The 20,034-nt window shown below is 38.6% G+C and overlaps 1 protein-coding gene and 1 long non-coding RNA gene across 4 annotated transcripts in view; both read left to right on the top strand.

The window, feature by feature from the left end:
- Nucleotides 1–20,034, top strand: part of LOC131240711 (calcium permeable stress-gated cation channel 1-like) — a 40,348-nt gene that overhangs the window by 6,153 nt on the left and 14,161 nt on the right. For all 3 annotated transcript variants that reach the window (XM_058239133.1, XM_058239131.1, XM_058239132.1), the window contains exons 3-7: nt 7,784–7,930; nt 9,408–9,543; nt 18,332–18,433; nt 19,419–19,538; nt 19,714–19,794. In XM_058239133.1, coding sequence (XP_058095116.1) covers nt 7,784–7,930; nt 9,408–9,543; nt 18,332–18,433; nt 19,419–19,538; nt 19,714–19,794 — 586 coding nt within the window. The remainder of the gene's footprint in view (nt 1–7,783; nt 7,931–9,407; nt 9,544–18,331; nt 18,434–19,418; nt 19,539–19,713; nt 19,795–20,034) is intronic.
- On the top strand, nt 9,567–11,007 carry LOC131240712 (uncharacterized). Its single transcript, XR_009168843.1, has 2 exons — nt 9,567–9,846; nt 10,700–11,007. It is a non-coding gene; the product is annotated as an uncharacterized LOC131240712 (long non-coding RNA).

The raw sequence follows: 20,034 nt of genomic DNA, 5'->3' as shown, positions 1-20,034 counted from the left end.
TTGGTACTTCATCCAAGAATCGTTGAAGTCCTCATCCTCGGCATACAACTCCTTGAGACAGTCGAAGCCGACCACATCGTTGCTCATCGTAACATGTAGTGATGCACGACGGCTAAGTGCATCAGCTACCTTGTTCTGCTGCCCTGACTTGTGCTTCAAAACGAACGTGAATTCCTGTAAAAATGCAACCCATCTAGCATGCACACGATTCACGTTAGTCTGATTATTAATAAACTTTAATGTTTGATGGTCAGTGTACAAAACAAACTCTCTTTGCATCAGATAATGCCGCCAATGTCGCAACGCCTGAATAATTGCGTACAACTCAAGCTCATAAGTCGACCACTTCTTTCGGGCTTCGCTGAGCTTCTCATTGTAGAAGGCTACCAGCCTGCCTTCCTGTGATAATACTCCTCCAATTCTGACGTATGAAGCGTCACACTAAACCTCAAACAATTTGTCGAAATTAGGAAGCACCAAAACCGATGTTGTAGACAAACGATGCTTGATCTCATGAAAGCTCTTCTCAGCTTTATCGGTCCACTGGAACGGTCCTTTTTTCATGCAATCTATTATAGGCGCGACTATGGTACTAAAATCTCGCACAAATCGACGATAGAAAGTCGCCAACCCGTGAAAACTCCTCACCTCATGAATGTTTGTCGGGATCGTCCATTCCCTAATAGCTCGCACATTTTCATCGTCCATATGAATGCCTGTGGACGTTACAATAAATCCTAGAAACAACAGGCTGTCAGTTAAAAAATTACACTTCTTCAAGTTGAGGTACAACTTGTTAATTTGTAAACCCTGCAGCACCTGCCTGAGATATTTCCTGTGCTCCGCCTCATCCTGGCTATATATCAATATGTCATCAAAATATACTACCACAAATCGGCCAGTGAACGGTTTTAGAACTTGATTCATCAAACACATAAAAGTACTTGGTGCGTTCGATAGGCCGAAGGGCATGACTAGCCACTCATACAACCCTTCCTTGGTCTTGAATGCCGTTTTCCACTCATCACCGGGTCGAATGCGAATCTGATGGTACCCGCTCCTTAGATCTAGTTTAGAGAACACCTTGGCCCTTTCTAACATATCGAGCATGTCGTCCAACCGTCGTATTGGGAATCGATATTTGATGGCAATTTTGTCGATTGCCTGACTGTCGACACACATGCGCCAGTTTCCATTTTTTTTGGCATTAATAATGCTGGTATGACACATGGGCTCATGCTCTCTCTCAAGATACCCTTACAGATCAATTCCTCCACTTACCCCTGAAATATCTCACACTCCTTCAGACTCATCCGATAATGAGGGCGGTTGGGCAGGCTAGCCCCAGGGACGAGGTTTATGTGATGTTCGATGTCCCTCATGGGGGGCAATCCATCAGGTAAATCCTCAGGCCAGACTTCTTTGAATTCGTTTAGCAACAGTCTTAAACTTGGAGGGATGTTTGAGGGTTCTTCTTCCTCGCCCTTCACCACTACAGTGTATACCTCGCCGGTTTCCTTGGATTCCTCCATAAAATCCTGAATGGTCAAGAGGGAACTCCCCTCCACTTTAGAGGCTTCAGGGTGGTTCTCTGGTGCCATAGGGGAAATGATTATTTTTCGACTATCCTTGACGAATACGTAAACATTATCTCATCCCCGATGAGTCGCATCACGGTCCGACTGCCAGGGTCGACCGAGTAACATATGACAAGCTTCCATATTGACCACGTCACAAAGTATTTGATCTTTATAATTTTTGCCAATTGAAAACGAGATAGTGCATTGTTCGGTTACTTGATCTCATTCATCTTTTTTATCCAGCCGATTGAGTACGGGGAAAGATGTTTCATCGTTGGTAACCGCACCTTTCCATTGACGGTTCACCGAGTACGAAATATATTGTGTCGTTGTGGATGTAATTCCTTTCGTGGGGCATACAGCAATCGCCTCACAATTAGAAATTCGCCACAATCCTCGCCCGTCATTTCATCGCCACTTGCTATTTCTTCAGTGATTTGTTTATGTTCATCAAAGTGATGGTCTTCTTCTGCGGCCTCATCTTTAGTGCCCCATTCGTTAATAGTCAAGTGTGTTGCGCCCGTCATTTCATCACTCTTGAGACGATGTTCTCGCTACTACCACTGTCTATGATCATATCACAGACCTTTCCATTGACGGTGCACCGAGTACGAAATATATTGTGTCGTTGTGGATGTAATTCCTTTTATGGGGCATACAACAATCGCCTCACAACTAGAAATTCGCCACAATCCTCGCTCGTCATTTCATCGCCACCTGCGATTTCTTCAGTGATTTGTTCATGTTCATCAAAGTGATGGTCTTCTTCTGCGGCCTCATCTTCAGTGTCCCCTTCGTTTATAGTCAAGTGTGCTGCGGGACGTTGAGGACAAGTGTTTGATAAGTGGCTTGGTTGGCAAGGTGTCCCGTATCGGTATCGGTTGGCGTAACGGTGACCTCCAAAACCGATACGGATACGGGGGCGTAACGGTGATACGGGGGCGTAACGGCCCGTAATGGCGCAAAATTTTTTTTTTGCCAAAAAAATATGAAAAAATATGGATTAAATCCGGAATATTCTAAGCATTCCAAATATGCATTCATTTATAAATTGGAACATGTTTATAGTGGTGTAACGGTCCACTCTTTAGTGAGAAGTTGTATCGGACTGTCTGATGAATTTATGAACCAGATAACCTGAATTTGACTACAAAATTCATATATTTAATTTTCTAACTATCTACTATCAATGATAGATATATTAGAATGAATGTAATATGAAAATATCTTACATTTAGGTGTTTGCAATTATTTTTGAGGGCCAAAATTCATGCGTAAATAGAAAAAAAAATATAAAATGGCACCCCAAATATGTAAAATGCACATTAACATGTTCTACTATGATTAACACATCATATGGCATCATTAAAACAGCAAAAGAATCATTAAAAAATGATTTTTCGAATTTTCAAAAAAAGGGCCGAAATAAATGCGTAAATATAAAAAAATAAATAAAAAATATAAAATGGCACCCCAAATATGTAAAATGCACATTAACATGTTCTACTATGATTAACACATCATATGGCATCATTAAAACAGCAAAAGAATCATTAAAAAATGATTTTTCGAATTTTCAAAAAAAGGGCCGAAATAAATGCGTAAATAGAAAAAAATATAAAAAAAATATAAAATGGCACCCCAAATCTGTAAAATGCATATTAACATGTTCTACTATGATTAACACATCATATGGCATCATTAAAACAGCAAAAGAATCATTAAAAAATGATTTTTCGAATTTTCAAAAAAAGGACCAAAATAAATGCGTAAATAGAAAAAAATATAAAAAATATATAAAATTGAACCCCAAAGCTGTAAAATGCACATTAACGTGTTCTACTATGATTAACACATCATATGACATCATTAAAACAGCAAAAGAATCATTTAAAAATGGTTTTTCGAATTTTCAAAAAAAGGGCCAAAATAAATGCGTAAATAGAAAAAAATATTAAATGGCACCCCAAATCTGTAAAATGCACATTAACATATTCTACTATGATTAATACATCAAATGGCATGATCAAAACAGCAAAACAACCATTAAAAACTGATTTTTCGAATTTTAAAAAAAGGGGCCAAAATTCATGCGTAAATAGCAAAAAATATTAAAAAATTATTAAATGGCACCCCAAATCTGTAAAATGCACATTAACATGTTCTACTATGATTAACACATCATATGACATGATTAAAACAACAAAATATATTAAAAAAAGTATAAATACCTATTTTTGACGAATTTTTGAAAAATGGCCCACCGAGCTTTGATTCAAAAAAATCTATAATATAATGTGTTTTCTATCAAATACCTAGCTAAGGTTGGTCGAAATTAGTAGTAGAAGGAGTTAGAAACAGTTTGGAAGCAAGATGTTTCAAAAAAACAGCAAAAACAGAGCTAAAAAAAAAAGTTACCGTTTCGGGCCCGTTACGCCCGTATCGGTCCCGTATCGGCCGATACGGGTACAAAAAATCGAATCAACGGCCACAACGGTAACAATTGTTCGACCTTGATCGAGCATAAAGATTTGGAATCCTACTCGGACTCGCTGTTGTGGGTACTGCACGTTGAGGTTTGGATGAGCCGCTCCCTGTATCACGGTTTACGGTTGTAGGAAGTTGAGGTACTGGGTCTTTTCCTCGTGGCAGCACTGGATCCTGCGTGGGACCCTCATGGGGGGTCGAGTTGAAGGATATGGACGAGTAGGAGCTCTTGCAAGTTGTGTTTCTGCCCTACCCGCCAATTGAACTGCTTCATCCACAGTTTCGACTGGGTACATTTGAACTCGGTGGTGAATTGTCGGTCGCAACCCACATATAAATCGTGCCACCTTCTGTGACTCAGATTCTGACAGATCGTTTCGTGTAGCCAGCCGTTGGAATTTTTCAGTGTAATCTGTGACTGTTTGATTTCCTTGTCTGCAATTTTGATATTGCTAGAATAATATCTGCTCATAATCACTGGGGAGAAATCGAGATTGAAGAAGACGTCTCATCCGTGGCCATGATTAGATGAGCTCCTTGTTTTGGCGGGCTCGTGAGAGTTGTAATTGTTCCCACCATGCAGAAGCACCAGATTTTAATTTAAACGCTACCAATTTTACCCTTTTATGATCTGGCACGTCCATGTAATCAAAATATCTCTCTATTTCGGTTAGCCAATCGAGAAAATCTTCTATACGTAATAAACCGTTAAAACTAGGAAGTTCAGCCTTACCTTGATAGTCTCTTTTAGCACGATCTAGATGATCACCTCCATAGATTGGTCGTCGGGCAAAACCCTCATTAAGGTCCTCGTTGCTAGAACTTGAATCATCTGGTGTAGCCCTACAGTTTGCCACTGGCAGTGCTCTATGAAAATCGGGGTTGTGTCGTACAGCAACCATGGGTGGGGGAGCAACCAAGGGTGGTGGAGCACCGCCTAGGGCTTGGGGCGGGAGTAGTGCATCCGCAAGACGGTCGAGAGTTGCCTGCAGCACTTGCATGGTCAACTGACTCTCCCAGTGGAAAGCTTCCATTCTTTCCGAAAGATAACGAATTCCTGGATCACCGTCCACAGGATTTTGATTCATACCTTCATTGTTTGCCATCGGCCCGAGGGGAATCCTCGCTCTGATACCAATTGACGCGGGAATGAACGTGATGAGGATAACTACTCCGAATCCACAGAGCTTCTCTGGACTCCTCACAGAGACTTCTCGAATCCACGAGGAAAGAAAGCAGAAAATAGAAATAAATTCTAAGAAATTCGAAATTGATTAATTGATTAATAAAAACGAGTTCACAACCCTTTAAGTAGGGGTACCAAGCAATGGGAAAGAAATTAGAATCAAACTACAACTCAAACTCCTAGAATCCGCGACTTACTATAAATTGTAAACTTACTATTTATAAACGGTCGTGATGTCTACTAGTGCGCAAGGTTTTCGGCCAAAAATAGTAAGTGTCCTATTTGGCTTCACCAAACTGTTCTCCTAATTATTCTAAGCTCTTTTCACGTTGGGCGCAACTCCTAAAGCCCGACGGATGAAGAGTTATAATCAAACTAAAACTTACTATTTATAGTAAAAACGAAATTAAAACAGGGAAACGACCGTCGATCCAGGGGTTTTTCGCAATTCCGGGCTGCGCAACCCGGCGTAGTTGGGTTGGTTGGCTTCAGTAGCTCGTTCTACCCCAAAATCATATATTTTACGTCAGATAACTCATTCCGGATTGCAAGATACGCCCGATTTGAGGTTCGATGGTCTGGATCACTTCTGTTGTCGACCGGACCTTTTCTAATCCATCTTGGCCATGTAACTATCCGCGACCCGCTCTACATCACTTGATCTAGTGATTCTTCTTTTTCTTTTGAATGTATTGCTCGTGTTTCCATACATGTCTTCTTACGTTTATAAATTATATGAATAGACTTTGAATATGCTTGCATCAGTTTAGTTGGAAAGCACATATATTAGGACCCCATACAAAGGAAACTCCTATTATGTGCAAATTTTTTTTTTTTTTTGGTAATATTTTGATTTCTAAGTATGTATTGATATCATTTTCAACAATCCCTGAAGTTTCATTGAAAAATTCGACCAATTTCCCCATGTTCCCATGTTTCCCAACAACAACGATACATTACGCGATACAACCGATATATCCCATGCGACAGCCGATATTTATCCATATCCCAAGGGTTTGACATGTTATGCGATAACGGTATTTAAAACATTGCCATCAATGAACTGAGGGTGAATTTTGAAAGAATTTTATTATCTTTGATGATAATTAATATTTATTGCAAAAAGCAGGTACAAAGAGAGGAAAAAGGAGACGATGAGAAATCATCCAAGGATAAAAAAACATCCATGGGAAATACAACTTAAGTTTCACTCTTCAAGATAGAATCCAAAGAAGATACGTACAATCAGATAAGGAGAAATCCCAATAAAACCTGGGGTACATGCACTGAGTTTTCCTCTCAAGGGAAGCAATCAAGGATGGTGTCTTTGGGATTCTGCAATTCCTCTCATTCCAAATTCTCCATAAAACCGTATACAATCAGATAAGGAGAAATCCCAATAAAACCTGGGGTACATGCACTGAGTTTTCCTCTTAAGGGAAGCAATCAAGGATGGTGTATTTGGGATTCTGCAATTCCTCTCATTCCAAATTCTCCATAAAACCGTATCGTGTATCGTCTCCCAACAGACCACCCCTTTAGAACTAAATGGACCTTTCACCCATCTCATAAAAACTTCTGGGAGAGAAGCATCGAGGACTCAATGTATAAGAAGATGATAAACTGGTTACCTCATCCAAGCAGCATAAGATGCACCAATTTGGTATTGTCACACCTCTGTTTCTGATATGATTGGGTGTACGAATTTTGTCCAAGCAAGCTAACCAAGTGAAGGCTCATATCGTTAAGGGCACCTGCGTAGACCATATTCAGAACAGTGCGGAACTGCTAGAATCTCTCTCAGATTATGCTCTAGAGAGAGAACTAACAGAAAATATACCATCAGCGCCTGCACCTCCCAAATTCTCTTGTATAATGCCAACCATAGGAATATTACCTTTCTGTAAAATGCTTAAAAGATGCTTGAAGCTGGAAATTTCATCTTCCTTCAAACTCTGCCTGGCTAGGGGGCTCCAAACCAAACTGCTGCCAAGTTCAAGGAACTGACTTACCGGAGAACTGGCAATGCATATTGGGATTCAAACTTCTCACCTAAAGGAACATCTGAAACCAAGTATCTTCCAAAAAAATGCACACCCATTCCCCCTTTTGCCTGTTGAGATGCTGAGCCTTACGGTTTGTTTTTGTTTTCTTAAATTTATTTTGTTGCCCTCTATATGTGGATTTTGCTGTTTCTTCCTCTCTGTCAAGCGACTTATCTCTACCTTAGATTGTTTCATTTCCATGTTGTCTACAGAGCCTATAATGAAGAACTTCAATACTTTCTATGGTAGTTTCTTCTTGCCAGCTGTGAATTCCCCCCCTAGTAAATGGACTGTGGTAGATGTTGGCCTTTTCTTTCTCCTTCTTGTTTATCTAACCAGATCTCTCCACTTGCACATGATTCTCTAAGGTTTTCCTCTGCTTGAGAATTGTTTACAGTGTGAATATATTGTCAACACTTAATATTTTTATTTCTTTACCATCATATTACGCCTCATTTTGTTCTGGTGTCCTCTTTTTACTGCAGGCTTAAAATCTTTGTTCCTATAACATTCTTTGCTTTTGCGATCCTGGTTCCAGTCAATTGGACTAACAGGACTCTAGAAGATTCAAAAGTAATTTTCAGTGATATAGATAAGCTCTCCATTTCAAATATTCCAGACAAATCACACAGGTGATTCATCAGCCACACCTTTCATCCATTAAAACAGTAGTGAGTTTCATGGGTTCTTATTCTTTGAGATTAGTCTGTTCTGTGTATTTAAGTTGCTGATAGTTCTTTGAATCGATTTTCTCATATATGCTCTATCTGTATAATTGACATTTCCTGATGTGTTCTTATTCATTTAATTCATTTTTACTGGAAAAAGTGACATTAGCTTCCTTTTATTTATTTATTTATTTATTATTATTATTATTTTTTTAAACGAGAGTTAGGTATTTAAAGGTAAGCGAATTCTTGTTCACATCATATTCTATTCAATCTTGTTGCTGGAGAATTCTTCCTCTTAGGCTTGCTATATCTGTATAATTGACATTTCCTGATGTGTTCTTATTCATTTGATTCATTTTTACTGGAAAAAGTGACATTAGCTTCCTTTTATTTATTTATTTATTTATTTATTTTAACGAGAGTTAGGTATTTAAAGGTAAGCGAATTCTTGTTCACATCATATTCTATTCAATCTTGTTGCTGGAGAATTCTTCCTCTTAGGCTTTGTGCACCGAGGAGGCTAGTTTATTTAATGTTGTGTACAAATTGGGCTCTATATTGTTGGTGAGTCATGGAAAGTGAATGAGAAAATCATGTTCAAAGAAAGTAATAAGCTGACAGTACCTCTTGAAATCACTCGACTGATTTCCAATATCAGGCACGAGTCTAGAATTCACTTTTCATGATTTTCACATTCATGGAAAGTGAATGAGAAAATCATGTTCAAAGAAAGTAATAAGCTGACAGTACCTCTTGAAATCACTTGACCGATTTCCAATATCAGGCATGAGCCTAAGAATTCTAAAATGCTTTGTTAGTCTCCTTCACTATGGATCCTTAGATGAATGAAACAGTTGGAAGATGTGTTTTCATGCTCATATTGAACCCTAAAAGAAATCATGTAATCAAGTGTGACTGAAAGATGCTGGGCCAATCGAACCCGCACAACCATGTTCTCTGCTGATTCCAAAATATTCTATGCCCTTTCTCTTTTGTGTTGCATTCTCTTAGAGCCAAGAAAAATGTTCTATATATTGACCATCTCTTTTTCTTTTTTTGAAAGATTATTTATTGATTATCTTATTTCTGCAATTTGTCTGATTTTTCCTTCCCTCCAACTTGTTTTTTTTTTTTTTTCTTCTTCTTCTTAATGTCATTTTTACATGTTAGATCTATTTCCATTATTGACCCCTTCAAATTTGTGCTAATATTTAATTAAAAAAAACAAAAAATTGTGCTAATATTTATTAAATGAATGTTTACAAATATTCCATTCATTTCATAAATTCCTATTTTCCCAACAGTTACATGGGTTTAGAAATTAGGTTAGTCATTGTTGTTGGTACTCATACCAATTGCTTAGTGTCCATGGATGACGGAGCTTTAATGTTCTTTCATTTTGACTAGAAGGGAAATGCGTTCATTGTCAATTTTGCAGGTTTTGGACTCATTTGGTAATGGCTTATGCCTTTACATTTTGGACATGCTACGTGCTGCTTAAGGAGTATGAAATAGTAGCAACTATGAGGTTGCATTTTCTTGCATCAGAGCAACGTCGTCCAGATCAATTTACAGTAAGCTCGCCTAGATGTTCTTCTCAGATTTACAGTTGCATTTCTTTCAGTATGGTTTGATATTATTCTGATATTAACTCCACTATAAACAATATGCACCCAAGTATGTCCTGCCGAGATGCTTTTATTGATCAGGGAAATAAAATACATTCCAGGCTGTGGTCTGGCACATGTCCTTGATTACAATACCTGGGGAAAAACTAGTCTGTTATATGGTATTGATGAGAAAATGCAAATGATGCATAAAAGTCCTGATCTATAATTATCCATCTTTAGAGTGTCTAGGTCATCATTTAGGCTGAGGTATGATGCGGACACAAGTGCATTTAAGGTATACCAACGAAGAAAGCGCCAACCACAAGTGCCGTCCTTGTGGATAAGCGACTATTGAGGAGCTGAAGACCTTTCATATGTGATTGGACATATAGAAGACCCCACTCAGGGAAGACACATGTGAAGGAAGATTGGAGAAAGAAGACCGAGTGCCCAAACTTTCCCGTACTTATGTTATTTGCGCGTTTTTGACTTAGTTAGGGGTCTTTTAGTAATTTTATGTCTTTATTTGCTTATCCTATGGGTATTTTAGTAATTTTATGTCTTTATTTGCTTATTTAAGTGGGCTAAAGCCCTAAACTCGAATTTTAACTATTGATTAATGAAAAGCAAACCCTTTGGTTGCCTCCTTCCTCTCTTCTCTCTAGTGGTGCTTCTTCTCTTCCCTTGATCTTCTTCTCCTAATTTCTTCTTGTGCCCCTCCAACTTCTTCAAGGTAATAATTTTTTTCTTTCTATTTTCCAGTTTTGGCTAATCTTTCTTCGATCAAAATCTTGAGAGCCGATCTAAACCCTAAATCCCCAAATTCTCAAATCCCTAATCCGAGAAACTTCTTGGTTATTCGGACTAGTGATCTTTGTTGAACGATTGGGTGTGACCATGCAAGATCGGGAGGTCTCATCCCTCGCCAGATCCAACCCAAGTAGTAATTGAATTCCATAATCCATGGTTGTGGTGATGGCCCGCTCCATTGCATGTTTCCTTTATGATTTTCTCAGTTATGATGATTACTGTTAGAATTTTAGATCATTTATTCCTTTTATTTCCGCTGTTTAATTGTGTCCATGAGCATGCATCATAATTAGGGCTGTCCTGCGTCAAGGTACCAGGGATTAGTGTTGTCATGTGCGATCGCACAATCGCATACATTTCCTCATGTCGCATATCCCATGGTTGCATATGCCATGTAGGAAGCATGCCTCATGGCATGCTAGAGTATGCGATGTTTATGGCATAATGGCATAACCTTGGCATACTCTAGTATGCGATGGCATAATGGCCAATGGTAAATTTCTCTTAGATTGTAATAAGTTATAACTTGTAACCTGTATTGTATGCATCAACTCATCAAGATTCAAGTTATTAATGCAATTTCTATGTTTGTAGTTTTCAATAATTAATTTTTTCATAGTGTAACTTGTTGATTGTTTAAATTTGTTTTGTTATATATATTATAACTCGACGTATAGATGGTCTAATAGTCAAACTTCAATGAAATAGGTAAATAAACATAATCCAATCACTTGTAATAATTAAACATAGTTTTTCTTAATTTTTAAATGATTTTTTCCATTTCTTTATTTTTCAAAGAAAAAAAAAAAAGATAAAGTAAAAAAGATATCAACTTGAGCAATCACTTGTGTGATTATGCAATGGCATAAGCAATCAGCCCACACTAATGGCTTATGCGATTTTATGCAATCTGACAACAATGCCAGGGTTCCCGCACTGCCAGGGGTCTTTAGATAGCCATGTAACCTTGTGGCTCACACTAGAAAAAGGGTTCCAGCATTGCCAGGGGTCTTATATACCATAACACATCAAAATATGTGTCAAGGAGTATTCCGACCAAGGTGCATGACTCCTTTTAAGGGGAAGTGCAACCTGGGCAGAGGGTTGACTACTGTGGATAATGTGCTTTGACTCTGAATCGGATATAGTTCACCCAAATGCCTCAACATTAGGGATATGCAAGTGAGAACTAGTCGTAGCCAGCTCGAAATTTCACCATGAAGCCATTACATGTGAATGGGTTATTGTCCATGTTATGGACAATCGTGCATGACTTGCCAGAGGACCATACACATCTAGGGCATACAACCTCTTGAGGTGCCTTAGAGCAAGTTGCACTTTTGGGGACTACACATCCAGTGCATATAGCGATTGGGGGTGCCCCGGATAAGGGTGCATGACCTCCATTAGGGGTGTGCAAACTGCATCAGAGACCTTATGTAGGGAGAGAGAAGCCTCTGCTAAGGTGTGAGTCCTTGGACTCTTCTGTGCTCACCTTGTCTCATTCGCCCCGGCCGAAGAGATGGAGGCAGGAGATCATGAACATAGTGACAACAATTCCATCTAGGGCATACAACCTCTTGAGGTGCCTTAGAGCAAGTTGCACTTTTGGGGACTACACATCCAGTGCATATAGCGATTGGGGGTGCCCCGGATAAGGGTGCATGACCTCCATTAGGGGTGTGCAAGCTGCATCAGAGACCTTATGCAGGGAGAGAGAAGCCTCTGCTAAGGTGTGAGTCCTTGGACTCTTCTGTGCTCACCTTGTCTCATTCGCCCCGGCCGAAGAGATGGAGGCAGGAGATCATGAACATAGTGACAACAATTCCATCTAGGGCATACAACCTCTTGAGGTGCCTTAGAGCAAGTTGCACTTTTGGGGACTACACATCCAGTGCATATAGCGATTGGGGGTGCCCCGGATAAGGGTGCATGACCTCCATTAGGGGTGTGCAAGCTGCATCAGAGACCTTATGCAGGGAGAGAGAAGCCTCTGCTAAGGTGTGAGTTCTTGGACTCTTCTGTGCTCACCTTGTCTCATTCGCCCCGGCCGAAGAGATGGAGGCAGGAGATCATGAACATAGTGACAACAATTCCATGAGCTTGTCGAAAACTGAATGTATGAAATGGAGACCTCGAAGGGGTATATTTATAGGGATTGGATGCGGTTGTTTCCCTCCAAAATGAATCTTTGAGCTGTTATTTTTCCCGCTTTTGGGGTGGTTAGGCTGTTATTTTCCGCTCATATGGCTATTACAGATTATTTTCTGCATGTTTCTTGTCATGTTGTGTGCTCTCTTGAGAGGTGATTTGCGCTACCCTTGGCAAGGTGCGCTACATGTACACAGGTACCCTAAAAGAGGGCCCACGCTTCCCTTTGAAGGGTATGCAAGTTGTGTTTTAGAACACATAATCTGGAGTAGTGGAGGTGTCATGCTCATTTCGGAAGGGTGCGTCAGTAATCTCCCCTGGAAAACATGGAAGATGGAACTTAGCTGGTGCGCGACTTGTGTGGAGTGTGTCTAGTGCATGACATGCAAGTGTGGAGCGTGAGGACTTCAGTAAATTTTCAATCCCAACAGAGACTCTTGGCTAGGCACAATGGCTGTTAGGGGTCTCGGAAGCCTTAGGTTTTCCCACACGAGTGTCCCAAAGAGCTTGGCGTCTTGTGCCTGTGAGGGAAATCCTTGTGGGGAAAGGCTCTTGTGGACCATGCTTTTTTCCATACTCAACAACTGTGTGACGCGACTTGTGTGGAGTGTGTCTAGTGCATGACATGCAAGTGTGGAGCGTGAGGACTTTAGTAAATTTTCAATCCCAACAAAGACTCTTGGCTAGGCACAATGGCTGTTAGAGGTCTCGGAAGCCTTAGGTTTTCCCACATGAGTGTCCCAAAGAGCTTGATGTCTTGTGCCTGTGAAGGAAATCCTTGTGGGGAAAGGCTCTTGTGGACCATGCTTTTTTCCATGCTCAACAACTGTGTGACACCAACTCTTGGCTGTGTCTGCGGGGTCACTCATGCTAACCTTGGGTACGTGCATGGGCTGGAAATGTTGTGCACAATCCCTGCTATTGAGAACTTTTTCATGTGGTCCTTTAGGCTTTGGCACAATATGGGAAAAATGATTTTCCTACATCATCAGCTAATTAGAAAATTGTATTATTGAAGTATTCATTTTTAATGAGAAGGAACAACCTCAAAATGGAACCTCTATTTTGTCATTCATATGCAAGAACATGGATTAAAAAAGAAAAAAAAAATGTAAGAACATATGCAAATGTTTATTTGACAATAAGGAGGTTGTCGTAAGGAGGAATATCAAGGTATTCCCAACCCATTGAAATACTTCAAGAAATAAATGTCCAGCCGAGCATTGAAAATACCATTTCCAGAGGGCTTTTGAATGTCACTCTAATGGAAGATCCTCGCTTAGTAAAGCTGAATATCAGGAGAAAAAGCTTGGGTTATCAAATTACGCCATGGCTTGGTAAAGCAAAGGGCAGATAGTTGGAGCACCTCACACATTGTTTGGAGCTTAAATTTGATGCTTTATGTTGAAATAGTGGCTCAAAATGTGAGAAGAGTAGTTGTTTATATAAACAACCATGTAGGTGAAATATGTACTTCACTACTTATAGGAAAACAGAACTGGACTTATTAAAGTGGGGTTGGCTGCACGAATACTATTTTGCCATTTCACTCAGTCAAGGGCCATATCCTCAGGTAAACCATAGGTCATCAAACACTTCTTATTACCTCCACCCAATGTTCGAAATATCTGGTATCAGGTTACGTATCGCATCCTTGGGATACAAATACGTATCGGTTATTGCATGGGATATATCGTTTGTATCAGGTAATTTATCGCACCTTTTTGGGAAACATTGGGAAAATTGTTGAAATTTTTAATGAAACTTCATGGATTGTTAAAGAAGACCTTAATACACACTTTTAAATCATAACATCTAAAAAAAAGAAGTGTACATGGTAGCAAGGTGTCCCGTATCGGCATCGGTTGGCGTAACGGTACCCTCCGAAACCGATACGGATACGGGGGCGTAACGGCGATACGGGGGGGTAACGGCTCGTAACAGCGCAAATTTTTTTTTTTTTTGCCAAAAAAATATGAAAAAATATGGATTAAATCCGGAATATTCTAAGCATTCCAAATATGCATTCATTTATAAATTGGAACATATTTATGGTGGTGTAACGGTCCACTCTTTGGTGAAAAGTTGTATCGGACTGTCTAATGAATTTATGAACCAGATAACTTGAATTTGACTACAAAATTTATATATTTAATTTTCTAAATATCTAATTTATATACTTAACAACTTGATATCATTTCTCCCAATAGTTCTTTTAAAAAAATGAAATTAAATTCAGGTAGATGGCATTGCCAATTTGGGGCTAACTTGGAGGACCAATCTATGCACCAAATCAGCCTCAAATTCATGCAATTTATTGTCATTATGCCACTTGTGAATTGGTGGACATTTATTAGATAGTGAATCATGAAAAAAATCAAAAGACCCTATTTTAAAAAATAAAAGTCTACAAATTAACAATTAAAAGTATTCAAACAATTTGATTTTGGCATTATGAGTTACCAATTGCAGTTCATAATTTAATTGCTAAATTTTAAGTTAATATATGTCTCGTGTATAATTTTTTAAGGCTCAAATTAGGCGGGACTCAGATTGTGAAGTGTTGCACACGTGTCAAAGTTTTTTGGGCCCCACCCGTGATGAATGTGTTATTCCACACTATCCATCCATTTTGCCAAATAATTTTCGGGCATGAGCCCAAAAATGAGGCACATCCAAAGCTCAGGTGGACTGCACCATAAGAAACAACACTAATTAAATGTTCACCATTAAAAATTTATTGGGGGCTACAAAAGTTTTAGATCAAGCTGACATGTGTGTTTTCTCTTCATCCATGTCAGTGTGACCCAATTAATAGGTTAGATTGAAAATAAACATTACAATGGACCTTAAGAAATTTTTAATGGTGAGCATTTTATAACCACTGTTTGCTATGGTGTGGTCCACATGAGATTTGGATATTATTAATTTTTTAGATCCTGACATAAAATGACGTGGCAAAATGGATGGACGACATGGATAGAATATATACATCATGGTGGGCCCCACTTGGGTCTGATCAAATCAGATTGGATGGAAAATAAACGTTACCGTGGGCCCTATGAATTGTCTAATGGTGAAAATATTATCTCCGCTGCTATTTTTGGTGCGGTCCAAATGATCTTTGGATATAATTCATTTTTTGGGTAGTGCTCTAAAATGATCTCTGAAAATAGATGAACGGTGTAGATGTAATAAATAAATCACTGTGGAGCCTATATAACTTTGATCTCCTTTGAACCGTTCGTACAACTCGGAGCTCGAGGAGTGTCAGCGCTCGTCTTAGCGTGACACGTACCCCTAGCTGGTGCGTGGTACGCCTGAAAAAAAAAAAAAACAGAGAGAGGGAAACCGAAAAGAAAAGAGGGAAAGAATAGAGAAGAAAAAAGAGGGAGAGAGAGAGAGAGAAGAAGAAGAAGAAGAAGAAGAAGAAGAAGAAGAAGAAGAAGAAGAAGAAGAAGAAGAAGAAGAAGAAGAAGAAGAAGAAGAAGAAGAAGAAGAAGAAGAAAATAAAGGAAAAGAGGTATGTTTTTTTTTTAAAAAAAAGGCCCGTAACAGCCGTTACGGGTCAGTAACGGCCATTACGCCCGTAATGGCCGTTACGTGTACAGAATATGGACTCGACCGATACAACCCCGAAACGCGTAACGGGTACCATCGTTACCGTTACGTATCGGCCGTTACGGCCGATACGTAACCGTTTTGGGACACCTTGCATAGTAGGTTTCTTATATAGGATCCCAAGTTATGCGCTATTTGACTAAACTAATGCAACTATATTCAAATTGAATTCATAACATTTAGAGTGTGATGATCATCTCATTAAACACTCGTAAATACTTTGAAATTAGTCTCAATTGATAGTTGGTTGAAGGGAATTTTTTTAAAATTTTAATTAATTTTTAATTAAAAAATGATTTTTATTGTTCGAAAATTAAAGGATTTAACAGATCAGTAGATCAATCTCATACATGCTTGATTTCATGTCTGAAGTGCAACATTGCAAGTAATTTAGGATAAATTGCCCCAAAATTCCCCAAATTAGACCACCTACACTCAAATTTCGAAATTCGAATGTATGTAATGATCATTTCAAATACTCCTAAATACTTCAAAATTAGTCTCAATTGATAGCTAGTTGAAGGAAAATTTTGAAAAAAGCATGGAGAACATGTAGAACCAATGGATATCGAAATTAGAGCTCCCAACTCCATGATTTTTCATGAAAATTACGAAGAACCAGTGGATTTCTAGTGTCTCATCTGGCCGTCCACGATATGTCTGTGGAGGCTACAGCCCTGATATCGCTAGAGCGTACAGTAGTCATATCACAAAATGCGTGATGCATGAGTCATACAATCTAGTCATACATCAATCATGCGCATACCGTGTGCTCATGTGAGACGACTCCGCCTATCAGGGAGTTATAAACAACCTGCCCTATGGCATATGCAATGGTCAACCACATCTCATAACAAACATGCAGATGATGCGTATGAGCATCTATTATGATGCTATGTTGTCACATACTCATAATCGGTATCGATAACCGGCACTGACAATCGGCCTCAATAATCGACTTATACAATCGGAATCGACATCGACAATCAGAATCGGCCTCGACTATCGGCCTCGATAATCAGAATCGGCCTTGGCAATTGGAATCGGCCTCGACAATTGTCTTCGATAATCAAAATCGGTCTCGATAATCGGAATCGGCCTTGACAATAGGAATTGCCCTCAACAATCGGCCTCGACAATCGGAATCGGTCTCGACAATCGGCCTCGATAATCAGAATCGGTCTCGACAATCGGAATCGGCCTCGATAATCAGAATCAGCCTCGACAAAGGTCCTAAGGGAAGGTCACAATGTGAACATTTAACCATCATTGCCCATCAATGTGGACATTGATATATCGGCACTACCTGTGCGTTGTGTATCGCACAAGTAGGATACAAGAGATATCGTGGGATATATCGGCTGATATTGTTGATATTTAAAACATTGCCTCTACCCACGTACTTTTGGGCCCCTTCCCCTTGCCCCTTTAGAGCCTACAATGTGACCAAACTCACTCCTAATTATTGCAGTTCTTGTTCTCCATTGCACGTGGCCAAACCATCTAAGTTTCTTCACCTCATCCTATTACCTATAGGTGCTCCCAAGTTCCTCTTGAATGCATTCATTTCTAATTGGATTTTTATGAAATGCCACCTGATTTTTTTTTTTTTTTTTTTTTTAAGGCTTAGTAGATATTTCTTCTTACCTAGATGACTCTACTGGTTGTTCGTACCAAGCGGATGGCATTGTATCAAGTTCTTTGGCACCTCTACATCTGTGAGCCATTTGTGTAATCATTTTGCTTCCAAGTCTGCAGGACCGCAGGGTATTGTGAGGAATTTGCTTGTATTTTATTTTGTTGGAAAGTCAAAGGAATACATCCTTGGATCATATTCATGTAATATTAATATAAGTTAACTGAATATCTTTTGAGATAAAACTGTTGGGTATGTCTGTCAGATTGTGTGTTACAAACTATTGATTTTACAATAAACATTTTGGTTTAAAATCGGAATAAACCAAAATAAGTTTTTATTTAGAACTTGGCTTTTGAATCTAAATACTCAGGAATCTACTGCAATGTGGTTGCTCCATTTGATTGTAATGAATTAGAATAGACAGTTATGGTATAGATTGGCGGTGGTATATCCAATGCTTTCAGCTGCATATAGCTTTCTCTTTGATGTTTGCTGGTATAACCTTTCCTGATTCAATTTGCTCTCTGACAGGTCCTTGTAAGAAATGTGCCACCAGACCCAGATGAATCAGTTAGCGAGCTTGTTGAGCACTTTTTTCTAGTGAACCATCCTGATCACTACCTCACTCATCAGGTTGTTTGCAACATCTTTTAATAGTAAAGCTGTAGTTTTTATAACGTTGGTTGGAGATGCATCTGGTATCAACTAATGCGTGATTAGAATGTTTTCCTTACTTTATTTCTAGTTATTATTATTATTATTATTATTATTATTTTTCCTTCGTACATGTTAGATGAAAATTATCATTCTATTTTTGAGAGATGTCAGAATTTCTTAAGTTAAAAGAGGAAGAGGAAAATCAAGATAAAGGGGTCGAGCCACCCCCCACAAGTAAGAATACCCTACATCATTAGTGAAATGTTTATCCTGGAAGCAATGTCGTGGATTTCAATTGGGAAAAAAAGGGAACCTTCCAAGGCTTGGAACACTCTTTGGTAGCCAACCAGATTTCTTTTGAGGAATCTTCTTCCACAATCAAAGGGCTGGAGAAATCCTTGACAAATCCATAGACCCTCTCTCAGGGCAAGAATCTCTGCTTCATTAGCTTGTTGAAAATCTTTGATGAAAAATTATTAGCTTTCTTTCACTTATTGTGGAAGAATACTTTTCTTTAGAGATCATGGAAGCTTTAGAAGAATCCAGTTACATAAATTCATTGATTTGATTATCAGATGAAATTGAGCTCATTCCTGGTTACATTTGTAAAATACTTGAATAAACTTGACAATTCAGTTTGAGTTTCATGCTTTAATGACTAATTCCAAAGTGCCACCATGTTGAGGATAGATTCAGTCCTAACAAGCCACTGCCAAAAAAAAAAAAAAAAAAAAAAGAGGAGAAGAAGAAGAAGAAAAGAAGAGTCAATATGTTTCCCAATACCTGGCTGGAGCAATGTATTCATATTAGAATTGGTAAAATTTCTATTGATGCTTTATATGTTTCTCAGTTGTTTTTGTTTGTTTTAGGTAAAGCCTTCAATCTTTTATTTACATTATTTGTAGCATTCATGGTTGAAGATGTTGGAGTTTCTGTTGCTTATGTGGGGAATGACTTGTAGGTTGTGTACGATGCAAACAAACTTGCTAAGCTGGTCAAGAAGAAGAAATCACTGCAAAACTGGCTTGATTACAACCAACTTAAGTACTCTAGGAATCCATCTCAGAGGCCAACTCGGAAGGTACGCAACGGTTGCCATTGCCATAAAGTTGTAAACATGTCTTTCGATAGTGCCATTTTTTGTTTTTTCGTTTTCATCTTTTAAACTTTAAGATATAAAACCTGCTTTAAGTTTTCATTTTCTTTCCTTTAGATCTTTGACCTTCCACCTTTACACATCTTTTTTGTTTCGACAGACTGGTTCTCTAGGACTTTGTGGAGAAAGAGTGGATTCAATTGAATATTATACATCTGAGATTGAGAAGATATCAAAAAAAGTAAGTACTACTATTTGGGCTCCTTTTATGGTACCTGATTCTCAATTTCTTAATGGTGGTTTTTGCATTTTCTCATATATTTCATCATTATTTTCTGTGTGACATTCATCGTTTATTTTATTTTATTTATTTTTTATTTTTTTATTTTTATTTTAATCGTTCAAATAAATATTCATATATGTATATGAGCTTTGACACAAGATTTTCAAGATTGATTTTCTCCCTCTTCCTATTTGCTTT

The sequence above is a fragment of the Magnolia sinica genome, chromosome 3 (assembly GCF_029962835.1).
Source record: "Magnolia sinica isolate HGM2019 chromosome 3, MsV1, whole genome shotgun sequence".
In the NCBI taxonomy this organism is placed as follows: domain Eukaryota; kingdom Viridiplantae; phylum Streptophyta; class Magnoliopsida; order Magnoliales; family Magnoliaceae; genus Magnolia; species Magnolia sinica.
Note: the sequence above shows the minus strand (reverse complement) of the source record. Positions and strands in the feature narration are given on the sequence as shown.